Below are 21,466 nucleotides of genomic sequence, written 5' to 3'. Positions count from 1 at the left end.
AGTAACTGTTGCACTTACACATTTTGAAAAATGCTTGAGCTCTTCAGATCAGTGTGATTGACCGTGCAGGAGAACCTATCCTCACACCCACAGGTGAATCTATCAGGGTGAGAACAAACTGTATTCTAGTTCCTTACATGCAATAATTACACAGGTTTGTAATTGTAACTTTGAAGGCCTAAGTGCTGGTAAACACCCATCACTGTTGGAAATAAAAGTCTGAAAATAACTTATCATAAATGAAAGTAATACTAGAGTCATTGAACATTATATAGAGATATTCGCTGGGGTTGAGGCATATTGTGGGAAATCGTACTATTGATAATTGTTATATGATCTTATCTGAGCATGTACAATATCTGATTGGATGACTGAAACAAAAAAAAAGACTATTTTATGTATTTTTCAGTAACAAACACTTTTACTAGGTAGAAGAAAGTTTATAGCATATGTAAGATTTTTGTTGAAAAATATAGCTCCTTTAACATTGAATTGTTAGAGAAATCTTTTGATTCCCTTGAGAACTTTTGTAAAATAACAATCTATTCTGTGGTATATAATACATAAGGTTAATACTGTATACAGTATATCGCCTGTATAATATAGAAATAAATAACATCTGTGTGTGCATCCAAACATCCTGCTTCTTACAGTTTCAGAATCCAAGGGTAAGACACGTACCGCAAAAGGTGCAGTAGGGTCACTGGAGCATCTGTTGTGACCGACTGAAAAACTGTTTCACAATGCAGCTGAATCAGGTTGCTTCTGTAGCACAGGGAGAAATGTTTTCAGCATATAAAAGTGCCTGTGAATTTCTCGTTCTCTTTGAGTGTTAATGGCAGGCTAATCAGGCAGACCTTACCCCGGCCTATAGACAGAGTCCAAGGGTTTTCCACACTCTCCAAAGGAGAGCATTAATAAAATAAAACCCTGCCGTCAGCAAACTGCAGAACACAGCTGTTTGGGGTTCATCGAGGGTCAGTAAATTACTAAATACCTTTTACTTCACATTGAATTCATCTGTGTTGCTTTATTCTTGCAACCAAAGCACTTTCAACACTAATGTGCTTGTGATGCCACTGCGCCCCATAGTGCTTTGTGATGGGTTCACACTGTCCCATCTAACTCCAATGTCAATCCAGCATCACTTAGAGGTCTAAACAAATGTCCACACCTGTGAATTCCCACATTGAAAGAATACCCCTCCCCCACCACCACCACCACCACCACCACCACCCCCGAGTGCAGACAATAAAATACAAACCAATGTCAACCCTTCCATTTCTGAGTAAGATTAAAAACAAAATGTGAACAAGAGCCAATCAGAGGTCACTGAATAGCTGTGTACATCGCGTACTTGGTTAAACTGTCAGTTAGAATCAGAGGGAGTATCGTGAAGGACAGTTTCGATATTGATTTCATAAATAAACAGAGCTAACCATCGATCCTAATGTTATTTTGCATTTCAATTACTGTTCAGAAACATAACCTTCAAACGACTGCACGCTCGATATCAATACCATTCGCTGATAAACACCTGCATGCCTGGCTCAAGCACGTCGTCTGTCTTTAATGTGTAAATACACACACTATACATTATTACTCAGTTTACCGTGGCATTTTATTCAAGAAAGATACTCAGATAATTGACCAGGTGGCATTTGACTGAGAAGATACACATAAGACAGAACTATTTGTTTAAATAATTATAAAGGTATTGAATTTCTTGCGGTATGTAAAGATCACAAACTGCAAGCAATAACACGCCGACTAAATGTTGCATATTAAATATTCTATTATTACCTGTAAAAAGAGGGGGGAGGGGGGGTTATAAAAAATCATTCCCTTGTGTTGTGAGAGTGTTTTGTTTCTGACTAAATGTTTCCATTTGGACAATCCTGTTATGATAAATGCAGACATGAGATCAAATATTCATGTGTTAAGCCCTACAGAGAAAACTGCCAAAAACTTCACAGAATGCTCACTTTACTGTTAATAATAGAACCAATTATCAGTAATGCTTAATTCCGAGTAAGAATAACTATATCACCAGAGTATTAGAGTACAATTCCACTTGAAACACTGTTACACTAGAAGACATGCTTGATATTTAAATAGTACCTGATGCCAGCTGTTACCGTGATCTGTCTGCAAACAGTAATGCACAGTAATTCCACAGCTAAATTGTTTCCACACACAGAAGTCTTACTGTGTAATAACTGATTTATAATTCTTTAGGTAAAGTTACAATGACACCTTAAAAATGAAATCGTGCTCATCACAGACAGTTCCTTGCATCAGATTATCATGTGATGTTTGCTTTACTACTCAATCAGTTGATATTTTATTCTCATTTTCCTCCATAAAAAATCTAAAGATGGATTAATATGACAACAGTTTATTTTCCAGGAAGCCGTTATCTAACGCTTGGCAGAAATGGATTTTACTGGTCCTATTTTCGGTGCAAATGTGCAGCTTTAACTTAATTTTAAAGTGCCTGGCAAGTACAGTATGTAACAATAGCACTGGCTGAGGCTTCAATAAGAACATTAATCTCAAGAGCATCTGTAATAATTAAGAGACAAATACTTAAGTTAGTTCTATGCCATTTTCTCAATTTCTGAAGAAAAAAATACACTAATCATAGAGGACACTTTGCCCTTCTGCTTTTAATTTATGGGGCATCTTAACTTTTTATTTGGCTGTATACCTTTGGCTTCTAACCAGATTCCTGAAAATGCCTAGGTGTAACTATAACTGTAAATCAAGACAGCCACCCTCTATTATAGCTAACAGAGAATTGCTGACATGCTTGTGCTGTGCTGGTGACACCACTGCACAGCAAGTGCTTTTGTGGCATCAGCATGCCAGGCTACCTAATAGAACCCCAAAGACTAACTCATGATGATTTTAAAGCCATTATTATATTATAAATAATACAAGGTTGTTATTATTATTATTATTATTATTATTATTATTATTATTATTACTATTATTATGATGCACTTTTCTAGTGGAAGGCTCCTCTGGGAGTGCAGGCAGCTTTGCCATCTGAACGAAACTCTTTCTGAGGTCAAGTGGTGCTTTGGGAGTGAAGCAAGTTGTTTAACACAATGGCCCTAAGATTTGTGAGACTGAAATTGCACCTTTCTTTGACTCCTATCCTTTATACAGTAAATACAAATATTAAAAACAACACATATAGATTCACGGGCTGTCCTCTGTATGCATGGAACACACTGACACATTTAGCCTGGTAAAGGGTGGACTGTAGGCATGGTCGCAAAACTGGAGGGATTAGCTCTCAGCAGTAGACTACACAGAAATACTCCATCTGTTGATACAAATTAGCTTGATGATTACATTTAAGTGTTACATTTGATTTACAAATGCAACCTGCTAATGATTCAGAAAGGAATCATTTGGCCAGTTCTGTCAATGAAGTTATCTATCTATCTATCTATCTAGCTAGCTATATATTATAGTACTATACAATCATATATAGAAGACAGCATTCTAAAAGTAAATGTTGTTACAATTAAAAAAATATAACATCTTTCCTGGTGACTCGCTAATTGCCGGTTTACTGTTCAAAGGACAAGATGTACACAGATGTGTAAATGTGGATTAGCAAGTTTAAGCTAAAGCCTGTTTGACTGAGGAATCTCGGATCCCAATCTCCTTCAATAGATATTCAATTTACAGAGAGGTGGAATTCAGGTCTTCCTTTGTGGCACGAGCTTCAGAGGAGGAGTGCAATTACTATGAGATTTGAAATCCCGCCTGAAAAAGACTGCTATTCACTGGTTTCACCATAAGGTGCGATTAGCATGTAAAACGTAAGCCACAATCTTAAACAGTGTGGGTTTTTATATTACAGCTGGTTTTCTTTACTACGTATAGATTATAAAGCTGTCAATAAAATGGGGTGAACATGGTAGATATAATCATTATAACAAATGAGAAAATAAACCCTGATTTAAATAAAGCGATGCATTTAGATTTTTTCTTACGGAAACCTTGCTAAGTGTAAAAGTCAATTTAAACACTAGGTTTTAAGGGAAATCCCTAATGCCCCAGTTACATGACTGCAGATCTGCAGATATGTCTGTTCTGTTTACTCACATTAATTAAATAGCCAGTGGTCACTATTTGAAGTGGACACTGAAGCCAGGACCCCAGCTAATACCAAGATCTCTGATCGTGCCCAAAAGCTTGTTTCACTAATGAATTCTGAAACTAAATTACTGTCAGCTGATCCCATCTGGAGAGCGTCTGTGAGGACTGAATCAGTTACTCTCCACTGGCTGAACCTCCGATACCATCTTGAGGAAGACAACAAAAATGTGATTACCTTCAATAAAAAGGAACACTTTGTAATTTCACAAAGAGCTTTTAACTTGAGATACACTAATGGGATTGCTTTTCTCTGTTTTTAAACTAACTTGTAAATAACTCTACTCTGATCTCTATGCATTCCATAACAACATTACATAAAAATATTTGATATCAACACAACTCTCCAATATATTTTATTCCTGCAAGCTACCACTGTTTTTGTCTAACACTGCTGTGTAATGCACACACACACACACACGCACACACACACACACACACACACACACACACACACGCACACACACACGCACACACACACACACATATATTTTTGTGTATCTACATTACCTTTTCATACACAGCAGTTTTCCTTTTTAAAATAAAAAATTATATATATAATTTATATAATTTCTTATAAGAAGCTTAATACAGTATTAACAAATTATTTTCTCATATGGAAGCTCCGCACTAAATCTTAAATAGACAGCATTTTAAATATACATCTCGCATATTCAATTAAAAAAAAAAAAAAAAAAAAAAAAAAAATGTTATATGATATATTTGGAACTAGAAGGCTGTACATATAGTATACTAGGATCCCAATGATATCTACATACAGTATGATTAGTTCATTACAGATACATGCTTTACAAAATAATCTTGCCCCTTAACTTCAGTAATTACTAATTAAGAATGGATTTTGATTCCTATAGTGACTTTATTGTCATTTAGATAAATTGCACTCACTAAAAACATATATACATACAGACCAGGCACCGTATATAAAACAAGCTGGATTCAAGGGCCTACTGTACATTCTGTTGAAAAGAAACCTCTTGGCATCATAGGCACTAAGATCAAATACATTTGGAGAAAAAGATATATTAATCTGCAATCTCTGTATTCTAAATGACTTGTGACTGATACAGAACGGTATACATTTTTTAAAAAGTATTCTTCACCATAGCATATATATTCTGTGTCTTGTTTAACCGGTTAAGAAATACTGGATAGTAATTATAAATGCACATTGAGAACTTGTTGTGAATCCTGGAATAAAGATGTGTAGGAAGTCGAATTTAATCAAGTGAAGAATTGTTTTTGAGATGTTAGACATTCCTGAATTCCTGGTATATTGAGTACCGCGCTCCACCGAAGCTTATATGTAACCGTTCTCCTTTCAAAGGTCATTTGTAAACCAAAAACATTTCAGGAGATATTTTAGGTTTGTTGGTAGTGCTTTAATTATTTAAACATCTGGACCATGTTAGAAGTATCTAAATATCAACATGTAATTTACAACGATAAAGTCACCCCTTCGATCATTACATATCAGACAACCAAAAGCCAATTAAACCACTCAGGGTTTTAATAATAATTTTAATAAGGTTTTTACGTTATATTTAAGTACCTGGCTTTGGATAAACACTCTTCTCTATAGATAATCATAAACAGTAAAACAGTTCTTTCCCTAGCACGCATTAGAATTCCATTTTACGAGTTGATTTTCTATCAAATTTCAAACTCCTTTTTATATATTTTATTTAACATCATGTAATCAAAGAAAGCCACAATAGTAATATAGTATTTCTTTCTGTTAGGTTTGGAAATGTCATATTTTATTTTTCATTTTTTTCGTTAAGTATATGGAAAACTACAAAGCGGTATGTAATTCAATATGTTAACATAACATTATTCAGCAGGTTTCATTGGACTTTATGAAGCAAAATGAGTTAATTCTATAGGGTGATGCAAAACTTATTGTATAGTAACAATTAAAATGACAACATAGATATTCAGCACATTTGTAAATCTGCATAGAAACAGCAAATTTATACTTCTATATATAGATATATATATATATATATATATATATATATATATATATATATATATATATATATATATATACACCTATATATAGAGGTGTAATGCACAACGTATGATAGCAGACGTTACTATCTCTGCATTTAACAGTTCAGCATTCAAAATAGATTACTACATTTCAAGTCAAAATAAAATATTTAATTACACATTAATTACATTTTTTCAAGATCAGTACAATCCCAATTATTAGATGCTGTTTTTATTTAAATGTTATTTTGACATCACCTTCCTTTTAGGTTTTTTTTTTAAATTTTATATAAAAACCAGCAAACCCCAAACATATCTAATAAAATATCCCGCACCTCCTTGCTGTTTGAATTATTATTTTTAAAAAGTATATTTATTAGTTATTCAATGGCATTTTTTTTCTAGAAAACATACAACAGCGCCACATATTTCAATGACATTTATTGTAAAAACATTGAACATTTTTTATTTAGTGTTCATCACACGCCACCAGTTTTCTTTAAAAAATGAGATACTCACCAAAGTATTTAAAAATGTTTCTGAAGTGTGAAAGGTGGTACAGTGGAATAGTATTCTTAGAACGGTTCCTAAAAAACATCTTTTCAAGTTTAAAAAATGAATCTTAAACTGTAAATGTAATTGTACCTCAGGGCATAGTTTATTAATATTGCTTATTATAAATCGTCCTATAGATTAGCAGTGTCAGCCCTAACATTGAAATACACTTCAAATTGAATCTGGTGTTTTATTAACATATTAAAATGTGTTCCAAATATGCTACAAAATGTATGTATTTATGTCTAATTTAATTAAAAGCTTTAAACATATATAAACATCAGTGATATATGTTGTTGTTAGTCTAGTTTACATCTGCACCATGTGAGAAATAAAAATGGAATATATTTGTATTTTTTGTAAACAACTGAAATGCAAGAATTATTATTTTTTTAATCCTGATATCTATGTATTGCTAACAATCAGATAGCAATGTATATTTGTAAGATACTGGTTATGCAAAATATTAAAATAAAGCACAAAAAAAACCACATTAAAAAAATTATTTTGCAATTTATTGAAAATAAAATTCTTCAAAGATTTTAAGCCAAACAATATATATTTTATATCATGGGTGAAAAGTGTAAAGCTATAAAAACCCTTCTAATCCAGAGCAGTATTAAAGACAAAGCAGAATAAAATGGGATTCATATTTACAGCAAGTAAGATAATGGGTTAAAGGGCATTTCTTGCCCCTGGTAAATTCAAGGGTTAATGTCTGGGGCACCAGATCCTAAAATATTTACCAAAATGCCAGTTTCTTAATTAATTTCCACTTTACTCGTTCTATTGGCTAATTACTGTAATTATAAAGTTTCTTTGTCAACTGCATTGTTAAACAAGGCTTAAATACATGTTTCACATTGTTATGTTAGACATAAAAAAGTGAAATTTCCCTAATCAGATTGTATATTGCAAATACTTACAATATTTAAAAAATGCAATACTTGTGGTACATGCGGCATGTTTATTTAGGAGTGCACTAATTATGCAAAGACAAGAAATATCTGTTTTAGATATTGGTGATTTGATTGATATTGGTAATATTTCAGAACAATAAACCATAATTGGGAAAAAAAAACAAAAAACACTGCTGATATCAAATAGTTAAACTTATGCCAAAAACAAACCAATTTATATTTAAATTGAATTCACAAAGGGAAAATATGTGTATCATAAGATTGCTATACAAACATTTAAAAGTATTTCTTGTTATAAACAATTAATATAAAGGTATATATGTATAAAACTGCTTGAAAACATTGCAATTCTCATACAATCTACAAAAAAGGTCAAGCAGTAAAGACCATTCAAAGAGCTCCTTGTTTTGCATGTTAAGTTACGCGATCAGCAGCCTTTGTATATTGTACACTTCATTTTATTAGAACTTTTATGCTTTTGCTTGCTATCTTGCTGCAAGTCAAGTCTGTTTTTTCGTTTTATGAAATACCAATTCATTAACAAACACTTTAATATAATTTCTTATATGATTCCAAATGGCAAATTAAATTAAACCAATCAGCAGCGCAATGCTAAAATACACATTTTAAAACTGCCGAACTCTCCTCAGCTGGCAGCTTTGTGATGTTACACAAACTCAGAGGAAATCTGTTCAACCACAATTCAGCTGGTACTCAGAATAAATCAGGGCTAAAGGTGCCTTCATTTATCTTACTGTGTGCAAATATTCTGAAAGTGTAATCCTCCGCTCATTATCTAGTCTATTCAGTGTGTCTAATCTGCTTGAATTTATTTCACATCACACTGAGAGCCAAGCTGAAACACAGGACAAGCCGGAAAAAAACTTCCTCTGCTATTGTAATACGCATCGCAGCGCTAACCCCTTTACTCAGACCATAATTCATTGTTATCCGTGAAGAAACAGCAGGCTTCCCAAAGAGAACGCAGACACAACGAGGACTGGGGTCTGTTTTGTTATTTATTCACTTATTCATTGCTCAAAATAAGAGTTTTGAGTTGCAAGACAATTTTCCTTTCTCTGCGCTATAGATGTTTCTATAAACCACTCATTTGTTCTCTTAACAACTCACTTGAAACTCAACACAGATACAAAGCTGAGCCTGCCGCTACCTATTGTATAGAGATTGTGCAAAACCACGTCATTGGAATAGAAACAGAGAGAGAGGGAGATCAATCATTGTTTCTTACAAGAAGAAGTTGCGTGTGGTCCACTACAACTCATCCAAGGAAGAAGCAAACATTTATAAAAGAAAAAGAAAAAGAACAGAACAGAACAGAACAGAAGAAGTGCACCTACTGGTTGTGATAGCTGATAGGGTCTGGGATACAAAGTTCTGAAATATCCATCAGTCCAGTTTTAGCATTCCAGGAATCACAGCGAGAGGAAGAGAAAGAACTGACAACAATTCACCCCAAAAGGTAGGAGAGCAGCAGAGGCACAGAGAAACCACTTTCAGCACTGCCCAAACCCCCTGTCTGCGAATGTATGGGTATGTTTGTGTATGTATGTGTGAGAGACAGGTAAAGGGGGTGAAAGAGAGAGAGGGAGAGAGACAGAGAGAGTGGGAGAGCTAAGATCGAGAGACAGTGAGAGAGAGAGTGAGAGGAATGAAGCTCTCCATGGTCAGGATAGGGCTCTTTAAGACTGAAGGGCTTGATGAATATGGAACAGCTGCTGCTGGCTGGCTCTTAGGGGCTGGACTTAAAGTGACAGAGCAGAGGTGGGCAGGCAGGCGGGCAGGGATGGGAGGAGGAGACGTGGGGACAGCCAGTCACAATTGAAATACTCACGCAGGAAAACACTATGGTACTGGATAACACAGACATTATTAATCATATAAATAATTAGGAGCAAAATGACAATTTGGACACCTTCCTATACAAAAACTGTTTTTGTTTTTGTTTTGTTTTTTATTGTAATTGTAATTTGTTACAATAAAAAATTAAAAAGTTAGTTATGTTTTTATTGACATCAAATCTATGAAATAATTTGGAAAATGTATTGCATTTGTATTGTATTATTGTGTGTAGATTGTATTTTCCTTTGTAGGTTATTTTTTTAAATGCCAAATACATGATGTGACCAATAATGTGACAATGCATTAATAATGCTGGCAATGACAGGATACATCTGGAATTATTTTTAACACTGCAATTATTTCCTGTTGGTATTAATAACAGCAGTTATTTTTCAGTAAATAATACAATGTTAAAAACAGAAATAATCTGATAATCTATTACATCTCATCAATCTGCTGCTCTGCGAGGTAAATTGGGAGCTCAAAACTCATCTACAAATTCTCATTTAACAATGCAGAAAGCAAAATGTTTACAGAATTAAATATCTGCCAGTAACACATATATTCCTCACCACAAATGCAAGGTTTTTAAACTATGCTTCTTTCTGACCAGGCATGTTTTTGTTAATTATTAAACCGAGAAAACAAGGTGTCTAAATGAAAGCATATACAGCAGCAAACTGAGCTACTGTTCTATAAACATTCTGTCTGTAAAATACAATAGCTAGAAGGCTTTGAGATTTTTTGTAAAGGAAATTACATCACCTAAAAGCAAGTTTATAATACACCTTTACAACCAGAACTGACCATTCTTCTTGTTATAATACTTGCTTCAGAGGACAAGACCCTCGATATCTGAACAGTGACATAGCAGTCTCGGTGCAAGCTTCTATCGCCACCTTACTTTCTGAATTATAAATATCTGTCTTTTTGTTTTTATTTTCAAAACGCAGATTCTGTGTTTATCAGGTTGGTTTTTTTTTGTTTTGTTTTTTTCTCTCTCTCTGAATGGCTAACTGACCGGTTATTTCTGGTTGTAATGATTTCTTTCTTTTTAGTGTTTTATGTTTTACACTAATTGCAGTACCAGAAAATATAATCCAGCCATATAATAATACAAGTAACAATGAAGAAGTGCAATCAGCTACAGTAGCTGAGAACACAGAGCACCCAGGATTGAGGCACACATTGAACCAGGACACTGCACACCCAGCTGGTCAAGGAGGAGCATGCTAATCTCTGCCCACTTGCTACCTGTCCTCTCATACTCTCTCTATTTCTATCTGGTTAACATGTCCCCCTTTTAATGCCTTAATAAACATTTGACAACCAAACTGTGCGCAGCCCCAGAAGAGGGCTAGTGAAATCATTGCAACACAATATTCCATCTGCACACCATGCATCTGGTTTGCTAATCCTTTGTGAAGGGAATTGTTTTATTTGTGACCATGTAATAATACACTTACAAAAATATTGAACGTGGAGGCTTTGTAAAAGATTAATATATTAGGCCCTGTGTGTTTTTGAAAATATGCACAAGAACAATGGCTCTAAGGCTTCAATGAATATTACAGTCCAAGCATCGCCATTCAAATCACAAAATCTCTCCTTCAACACAAAAGTACTAGAGAACCGCTCAGCTTGTATTTAGTTTAATATGGCTAATTGGGTTCTGGATTCCGTTCAGATGAAAGCAATGGTACATGCTTTGGAAATCTTTGCATTCCTATATAATTCAGCTTTAAAAAAGAGAAAGCAGACAGTGCACAGCATAATTATGTTTTCAGCTGACTGTGACAACCACAGATTAACTTTACACCAAGAAACATTATCAATCCTAATAGTAAAATGAGCTTCAGTCAAGTAATACACCCACTTTCAAATGTCTTGTTCGCTTGATGTTAATATCTTTGTGTAATGTTGGCTTGAATACAGAGCACAGCCAAGAGATTGAGAAAGTCAAATAATTGTACTACCATTGAGTTAAGAACACTGCTTAATCACTAAAATCGCAAAAAAAATACACGCATTAAACCTTTTTTATAAATATATATATATATATATATATATATATATATATATATATATATATATATATATATATATATATATATATGTGTGTGTGTGTGTGTGTGTGTGTGTGTGTGTGTGTGTGTGTGTGTGTGTGTGTGTGTGTGTGTATATATATATATATATATATATATATATATATATATATATATATATATATATATATATATATATAGTTGTGTGTATATGTATCTTTTTTTTTAATGTGGAATGTAATCATATAAAAGCGAATCCAGGTACTGCAAAAAACAATCAGATAACAATGCTTAATGTTCCTTGGTTATCATGAAGTATACATTTTTTGTGCTACTAGAGCATAACATGTAACATAATAAATGCTGCATTATTTGCTACTTGATAGACACAAGGTTCAGAATTTTATGTATGAGTTTGCTTGCCATGATATTAATATTTAATTCAAACACAGAAACACCATCACAGGACAGGAATAAGTATCTATCACTGAATTCATACAAATGTGTGAATTGAACAATATTTTAAAACGGTTTTCATTTAATTAAACCAGTAAGAATAATGCAAAAGTAATTACACTCATTTATTCATATTTGATTCAGTAGGGCTGTCGGGAATATGAAAAAGCAACCGAATTTGTTTAGAATAATGTTCTGAATTCTATTCTCTACCACAATTAAACAATACACAATTCAATTAAACATTATAAGAATTTGTAAATATAAGTATTTGACTTATTTATATTTATTTTTTTAAACATCAACTTTCTGATAAAAAAAAAAAAAACCCAGTCAATAAAACCATCTCAATAAATTATTATTAAACGTGCCCAGCATGCTGTTAGAACTGTGTTGATGTTTTTTTTATTTTGTATGAAATGTTGTGTCTCAGCACAGCTACAGTTTACTGTACAGCGGGGCTTTCCAAACAGAGAGCAAAGCCACACAGGATTTCAACACTCAACTAGTGCAGCGGCCCTCAAACCAAGAGAGAGGATCTCAGAATGAATGAATAAATAAATAGATAAATAAAATCTTTATAGGGTGTACATCTTTGACTTGACTGAGAAATAGAGAAATTACTTCTAATCTCACAAACATATGGGTAACCAGAGGCATCGTTGTCCCTTTCCTGTTTTTCTGCTTAACGCAGGCCTGTCTGAAGACTTGCAGGTGTCGACAACCAATAGACGGCTAGTCTAGCATTCTCTTTTTAATGCAAGCCCATTAGACTCACCAGCAGGGCTGCTTTCGTTCAAACCATCAGTGCAAACTCACTGGACTAACAAGAATTCGTTTGAACTCAATGGTTCTCTTCCTGCTGCTCTTTTTTTCCCCATTAAGTTGCATTTACTTACTTTTCAACAAATGCACATGAAATGCACAGCATGCAGAAGACACCAGTCGTGCAAATTCATAGTTTTACGTGACCCCTGTAATGTCTTCAGGCACAACTTTTAATTCGAGGCAAATCAGAGACAAAATTCCAAACTTTTTAAAAAAAATAAAAATTTAAATTGATTCATAGGCTCTTACAGATATAAGTTTCCTTTGCATTAAAAAAAAAAAAAAAAAAAAAAACAGTTTAAAACAAAAAATCCTTACTCTTCAAATAAAACATGTATCCTTGTTTTTTGGACCGCTCTAAATCACATACAGTATAAACAAATGAGAAAAACAACTATTGCACTTGCATGATAAAGAAGATGTGTAAAAGAGTAATGTTTTCACTACCTTATCAGACAGGTAGGTCATAGTGAACTCCCCAGGAGGTACTGCTATGAAGAATGAAGTCTCAGAGTTACAGTGGCAGCCCCAGCCTCTGTGTTAGTAAACGTAGGGTTTATTAACACAAGACTAGCAACTCCTCCTCCTCCTCCTCCTCCTCCTCCTCCTCCTCCTCCATTCAGACAGCCCAGCCTACAGAGCTAAACACTTTAAAACTCACACACCACCTCAGAGCCTTAAAGCTGCTCCACTTCATTCCTGGACACTAATGTAAAGCAAGAGGAACTGGCACAGTTCATTTTGCCAAAGCATTAGCTGGACAGTTACCATTAGTTTTTGTCTGGCATGTGCAACAGAATCCCTGGAAATCCCAGTACCACTGAGACGGACACTTTCAAATGTTGTTTCTATAAAGGTATTATGCTGATATTATGGTACAACAATTCCAGATAGCGTTTCTGCTGCTGTCACTGACATAAAGCACAAGCCGTCATCATTATACAGTGGCGGGCTGTCACAATAGCTTAAGCAACCCAATGTGTTAGAACACTACTGTTTAGCTAGTGTATTATTTTATTGTGTTTTGTAAGAGGTGTGGAATAGGCTAGCAAATATTTGGATGCATAGTACATAATTATCTGTATGTCAAAAATGAAAGAAGAGAACCCATTATTTCTTCTTCTTTGCTTCATTCTTTCAGGTGTACAAAAAATATTCTATTCATCTTATTGTTTTTCTACCATTTTTTTTTTTTTTGTCCTGATGGCAGATTGTAAAAATCCCTTACAAAAAATAAATAAATAAATTTGAACTAAAAATGAAAACTAAAATGAACTAAAATTACATTAGTATTGTGTGATGTTAATTTCTGGTCCACCGCTAGAGGGAGCATTTTTTCACAGGAACACTCAAGCCAGGTGAGTAATTGTGTTTCAACTGTTTCCAGTTTCATCATTAAACAAATTCTAAATGAATAAACTGCTTACTTTTGCACTGGGTTCAAACAATGCTTGGGTATCAGAACTATATATTAATTGGCAGAACACAAATAGAGTTGGGATTTGAGACCGTGTTTAGGCAGTTTGTCGTTTTCTTTTCAGACACTTAAAACATCACTGGCCTCTTTACGTGAAGTATGCATGAGTACTATCATTATCACTACATACATGCATACTGTCATTAATTACAGACAACAACAAAATCAATACAAAATCCCATTCACTCTGCTTCTGTAGGAATGTGTAACTGAACAGTTTCTTACACTGTGGGAATGAAATAATAAGGCAGAGATCTGAGAGATGTTCCCATTTCAGAGATCAGATTTTTTTTTCCCCTGCTGAGATTCAAATGTAGTATAAATTATAAACTCAGATTATTCCTCACAAAGGGGAAATCTATAAATGTAATTTGTTAAAGGTGCAAAATTCCTCTGCCCAGGCTTATTAACAGTGGTCTCAGTGTAAGACTCAATAAAAAGAAACCTTGAAATGGAGATTATATATTTTGGTCTACTTATAGGCCAGAGCTGGTACTTTTCTAAATTAAATTATTAGCTGGGATCATAAAACCTTCAGATGTTTAAGATAATTCAGACACAAAAGGGTAGTCAATATTATGACATTGGACAGATGCTTCGTAAACATTTCTTCTGAGATCATTGAAATTCCATTTGTTTGGTCTGCACGGGACCTGATTCCAAAGATAATCTCCTCAAAACTGGAAGCTACTTCATCAATTTTTTGGTAGGCAGTCCATGGGACTTCCTGAACAGTTTCCTACCAAAATAATATTAATAAAAGTCTTTATTTTTATATAGCGCCTTTCACAGTGGACCACCATCGCAAAGCATTTTACAAGATACAAGATAAGGGTGTGTGAACTATGCATCAGCTGCAGAGTCACTTACAACAATGTCTCACCCAAAAGATGGAGCACAAGAAGTTAAGTGACTTACTCAGGGTCACACAATGAGTCAGTGGCTGAGCTAGGATTCGAACTGGGGGCTTCCTGGTTACAAGGTTGTTTCTTTACCAACTGGACCACACCTCATCTTCAAACACCACAAATTGAAAAATTTTTGACCAGTGCAAAATGTATCATAAATGATGCGTAACTAATATATCTAATTATTGTCTACCACAGGTTTATTATTTATTATTATTATTATTATTATTATTATTATTATTATTAGAATACATGGTGAGGAATAGTCAATAATTCTCCTATAAACTGTGGTGGTGAGGGACCAGTGCATAGTAAAAGTATAATATAAAGGTGATGATAAAACTGCTAACCTCAGTTTTTTAAAAACAAACTCTACACCGTCAACAGCAAAATAAATAAAATGTAAGTTTTATCTTTAGAAGACTGGGAGAAACTTGTGGAAGAGCAGAATAAAGCATTTCAAGTATTTCTGCACTTTCTGTTCAGATGGGTTTCTGCCAGCCTGCTCTGCCTCGTGTCTCTTCGTTGTTTTACCTATTGTTGTACTGTTGGCATGCATACCAATACAATAGTCTGTATTCCACACAGTAGATTTCTATAGAATCAAGTCGTTTTTCTAAAGCAAGGTTTAAGGAAGTAAATTCAAGAAGTAGAAAATGTATAAAGTTGCACAAATACGGCTTGGTTTCCCATTTATATTTAATGAGTTACATTAACTGTAGAGATCACTGTCATTTATCTCTATGTGCACATGGACAATTTATTTATGTATGTCTTTATGTACTTATATTCTTAACATATTTACATTTCTGAATAGCAATACAAGGCAATGCTACAAAACAATAACATAATATATATCTACAGTATCTACAGACCCACTGTATTCCTGACAAACAGTGCAAATCAATACTGCAGTCTGACCAGAACACTGGCAAATGGTAAGAGGACATTTAAAAGAACTGTACAACGATGCAAACAGTACCAATTCCCATTGGGAGGGCTATATTATTTGTGGTACCATCTAAGCAATATCATCTGTATGCAGAAAAAAACTTGGGTTCGCTCTCAGTGTTTTCGTATTTAAAGTATTACACCGAAATGTTCTGTGAAAGAATACAAATATGAAGGAATTGTGCTTAATGGTATATGTTTGAGTTTTCAATACATCAGCTTTTAATTTCCATTTGAAACTTGAATTAACCCTAAGCTTGAGAGACGCCTTTGCCTGAAGCTCTATATACATCTTTCTTAGCATCTTCCATGTCTATACAGACACCTCCTTCTTATCCAGCTTCACCAAAATAATGAATGCATAATTAAACAGAGAAAATGAAGAACAAAAAACGTTTCCCCTGTGCTTCAACTCTGTGTCTTGTTTGTTTTATAATTTCCTTATTTATTTTTACTTAATACTAAACGAAACACTGTGCAATTGAATTGATTACCACGCCCTTTCAACTTTAAATTAATTAGAGGGCAGGATTAATTTGAATATGTGCTCTAAAACATTAGTGTTGCCAAGCTAAGCTTACTTAACCCGCCTGATAAGTCTACTGTGTACTGCCTTGATTGATACAATACATACTGAAATTCTAGAACCTTGTTTAATTAAATAAAACATTGATCAGAAGGGGACAGAATACAGTTTTAAAGCAAATCTGACAATTTCTCTGATTGTATGGCGAACCTTTACATTCAGCTGGCTGCAACCAGCCCCTGGATTGTATGTTTTTAGTTAACCCAATTTTGATACAGAATACATTTCTTGCAGGCTCTGAAGTCAGTGCACATCAGTTTTTATATTTACTTACTTACCCAATGTGGACATGAGGACTAAGTGGTTTTTGAAATCTTTGAATGGACTTTGGAGTGCCTCTGTTTTTTTTTTTTTAAAAAGAGCTCGCAGCATTGGTGGGAATGCAAGCGGTAAATAAGATAAGGATGTCTGATTCATGGGAACTGACAGGAAATCTATATGCTGCAATGTTTATAATCCAGCCATTACTACACAGCCAAATGAAAGAACAACAATCCAATAATTTACTCCATATTTACCAGAGGCAGATTTTCAGCTTTAAAGGTGAAGTGCAGCTATACTGGCTGGAAAGCGAACGCGGTGGGCTAACAAGCTCGAACGTGATGGACTGAATTACTCAAATGCGCTAGACTAATGGACTGTAGTGTAATAGACTATATAGGACGGTGCAGACTAAAGGACCCCAATGCTAACAGTTCTAGGTTACAATGAGACTACAGATAGGTGCATTGGGCAGCTCAGCTGATAAACTAGGTGCCAGCGGATTGCAGTATGTGTTGGGGAAGAACACATTAAAACTGGTGCTTAACAATAGAATCGGCAAGAAGAGAAATGGCATTAGTCCAGAGTATGTCCATGTTTCATTAGAGACATTATTCTCGTCTTCTTTTCCGTTTTTTTTTTCCAGTCCCATTTTTACAGCTGAGAAATGAGATTTGCGCAAAGTGTTTTTTGAACCCAGGGATTTGACTGAACAGCACTTTGACAACATTTATTAAGCATCTCTGTGTATTTTCACAAGCATCCGGTAATGTCGCTGCTCTCTCGTTAACAGAATTCACATTTTTTTAAGTTACGGAAAATGTATTGGTACCACCCACTTTGACCTGTGACCTTATATGTCTGTATAAAGCATGTAATAGTGAGACGCACATATTTGGGTTTCGCATCACACTCTAAGCTAACCTCATGCAACATACAATACATCCATTCCATTCAGCTAGCCGGGCACTGGTGTGGGGAACAGAAATCCTGCCATTGAATTGTCTGCAATGAAGTCAATGTCGGTCCCTGTGGCAGAGATATTCTACTGGCTATAAGATTGCACTGGATATGTACTAGTCAACAGAATATGCATTTTGTATTCACTGCCTCCCTACTGATCTTACAGAGACTGTAATAAGTTAAAATGTCAGAAAAAGTAACTATTCTATGAAAGTAACTACTTTACCTATAAAGTTGTGTTTTTTTGTTTCAATATGTACATAAAGTCTACACAGTCATATAGTGTATGAGGTTATAATGTGAAAATTCAGAATGAACTGCTGGGTTAACTACATTGATTTGTATTTATAGTTATTTTGCTATTTGTTTTGATGTATATGTGATGCACGTTGCTATCAAAATATTATATACTGCCACAGTTTTGTATGTGTCACAACAGAATTTGGTATGCAGTCATATTTTATTAAATACACCAAACTCTGCCGAGCAAGTTGTAATATTCTATTAACGTCATGTTAATATCATATTAATGGCGTATTGCAGTACAAGATGGCCATGGGTAGACTATCTTCTAGTCCCTTCTCCCTCTTAAATAACTGTAGCTTTGCAGCTTAATAGAATAGACTGACTGTTTACTGCCGGGCTAAGAGCATCGTTCAGCTGGTCATCGTTCTTACTGTTCTAATCTCTTCTAATCTAAAAGTAGATATAGTTTCCTTCAGTTATTAAAACAAGAAGCTGACATAGAATACAGGCTAATTAAAATACCTCTATTGTAAGATCTATTCCCAGTAGTTGCAACAGGTTGAATTGCATGTGCAATCTGAACGTTCATTTAGTGCCAACGTGTTCCTTCGAAGAAGCTGAACGTTGCTTGTGTGGGTCCTGCTCTTCTACCCTCTGTTTTACAGAAGGTTGATCTTGTTTTTTAAAAGTGAAGGGGCACTGTCCTTATCTGTCAATAAACTGTAATTAGATTTCGGTGCCCGATAGCGTCAATTGGTTTCTAATCTAGCTGTCGCCCTGGACGTGTGTAATTAAAATCCTGATTGATAAAAGAAGCAGAACCCCGCCTCCGTCCCTACCTACCTGACCCTTCTAGCGACCTCTTTATAAAGCAAAACAGATATGAGGAAAAGCCTGAGGAAAGCATCACATGTTATTGATCCAGGCTCTCTGTGTTTCTGCTGTGGCCATTCACATGATTGCTTTATAAAGGAGGGTTCTCGGCCGCCTTTTCAGTTTAATTAACATCTCTTTGAGCAGTTAGTTTCCTATCTCTGGACGGGACCTGCTCGACTGAGTGTTTAGAAGTTGGATCTGTGAGAACCTGACCATGCCTTTTATGAGGACACATCTACAAACATTACAAACCCTGAACCCAACAGCACCAAACAAAGACAAGTAAATGTAGCAGGCTTGTGATTATCATAGGCAAAAAACAAACAAACAAAAAAAAAAAACCAATAGGATCTAAGTTGTGCCTGCTGTGCCAGGGTCTCTGTAACACTGAGTAAGAGCTAGATCACAGAGAGAATTGGATGTTGACTCTATATATTGCACCTTGCATCCCCTACGCCAGTCATGTTGTGCTTCAGTCACTGTTGAATAAAGCAAAAGCAGTATCCTAATGGAATCTAATGGGAGAGCCCAGTTAAACCTGGGTGATCAGAATTCCTTTGTTAAGTCATTGCCAGGCTCATTATCACTTTATCACGAAATATATTTTTTGAAATCAGAATGGTGTTATCTATCAGGGCTAATGTGTCCCTATGCCCCCTGCTGTGCCACTTTTCTACCCGTTGATCAAATGAATTCATGTTAAAAAAAAAAAAAATGTCACAACTTCTCTGTACAAGGCCAGGTGGAAGGTGAAAGGTTTTCCACTAACCTGGGTGTCTCTTAAAATCCAGAATTGAAACAACGATAACCAGGTAAAATTGATAAGAAAGCGCTTTTTTTTTTTACCCCTTTCTGTGGTTAATTTTCTTTCTTTCCGCTCCTTGCCAGTACAACAGAGGATATTTAATCAAACCGTTCCGGCGAGGAGTTTAAACATGGCAGTCACTAATGAGGAGAGAATTACTGTGAGTTTAATGCAGTCAGTTTGGAGAGACCCCCGAGGCGATCTCCAAAAAACACCTTTATCTCTCAACGAACGACTTCTGAAAATTACAGAGGCTGGAAATACACACACAAAAAAGAAGAAAGCACTCTGCATAATACACTAGATAAATAAAACTGTTAGCTTTCACTTGGTCCGCGTGTCTCATAGGACCCCAGGCTTGAATCCTTGCCTCAGTAGTATTCAGAACTAGAGCCTCCAGCCTCGGCTGTCATCATCTGGATACAGATACTCCAGCAGGGAAAAAAGGACCCCAGCTCAGAAGGAACAAAAAAGACTTATTATACCACCCAACCACATAGAACTCATCAAGCTAGAGGAAAAGCCTTCAAAGCACACAGAAGACAATGGTTTTGTTTTATGGTACCATTCATTTCCGAGTAGAAGCAGGGACATTGCTGGAACTGGGGTAATCAGTTATTATTATAAAGATTATTATTATAATACTAACCCAGAGAAGTTTTAGTGGTTAAGGGTTTTGAAATACGATATGAGGCCTGTGACCTTTGTTAATCACAGGTTCAGTTCCAACATCAAAAATTATTTTTATCTGTTGGCTGTGAAAACATTGGGCTTTTATCTCAAGCCCTACTTTGTGGATGATGGAAATACAGAACTAATGAAATATTTACATGAAATGGCTGGGTTACAGGATTGCCCTAAGAAAAGGGTTAACAACATCAGTCCTTGAGGATAAGTTCAGGTTTTTATGTCCAAACAGACCCTAAATGTGCAAAATATATTTACACTGCTGTCAGTTCACATAAAAGACCCTACTCACAGTGTACTAAATTTAATAAAGCTGTTGCTTTTTCTGGGCCAGATTCTAACAAATGCCTCCCCGGGTGTGATTGTGACCGGCCTTGTTTGCTGTGCAAGGTTGCTTCTACAGTGCACTGCAGCTGCTTCTCTGGGCCGAGGATAAACAGAGGACTTCACTCTCCAGTGCTGCCAACCTGGCTCCCCTCGCAAGAGCTTAATAAATCACAAATTAAAAGGAAAAAAAAGACTGTTCCTGAGAGCAGTGTTCCAAGGACTGATTTACCTCTTAATGGAAAGCAAAGTTTCCAAAGGAAAACTTCCATTGAGCACAAAATTACTTTCCTTAGTTTTCCAATTTCTAGGGCCCTCACAGAGATTAAGATTGATAAATGCTGGCAGAACAAGGAGCAGCAGTGTCAGGTTTTACTCCCACACTTCCTTTAGGAGGTATCTTCTCCAGGCCAAGTCGGATACATGGAATAATCAAGCAAATAATCTGGGTCGTGAGGCCAAACAGGTTTTATACCTGTTTAAGTCACCATAATCATGCAAATACATTTGAATCACACCCACTCTA

General features: G+C 35.2%; 1 protein-coding gene across 1 annotated transcript in view; it reads right to left on the bottom strand.

Annotated features, from left to right (window-relative positions):
* LOC121329494 (steroid hormone receptor ERR2-like) overlaps positions 1-9,379 on the bottom strand; it is a 50,400-nt gene extending 41,021 nt beyond the window's left edge. The window contains exon 1 of the mRNA XM_041275076.1: positions 9,026-9,379. Coding sequence (XP_041131010.1) covers positions 9,026-9,075 — 50 coding nt within the window. The 5' untranslated portion in view covers positions 9,076-9,379. The remainder of the gene's footprint in view (positions 1-9,025) is intronic.
* Between the last annotated feature and the right edge of the window lie 12,087 nt (positions 9,380-21,466).

This window comes from Polyodon spathula, chromosome 17, assembly GCF_017654505.1.
Source record: "Polyodon spathula isolate WHYD16114869_AA chromosome 17, ASM1765450v1, whole genome shotgun sequence".
NCBI classification, from domain to species: domain Eukaryota; kingdom Metazoa; phylum Chordata; class Actinopteri; order Acipenseriformes; family Polyodontidae; genus Polyodon; species Polyodon spathula.
Note: the sequence above shows the minus strand (reverse complement) of the source record. Positions and strands in the feature narration are given on the sequence as shown.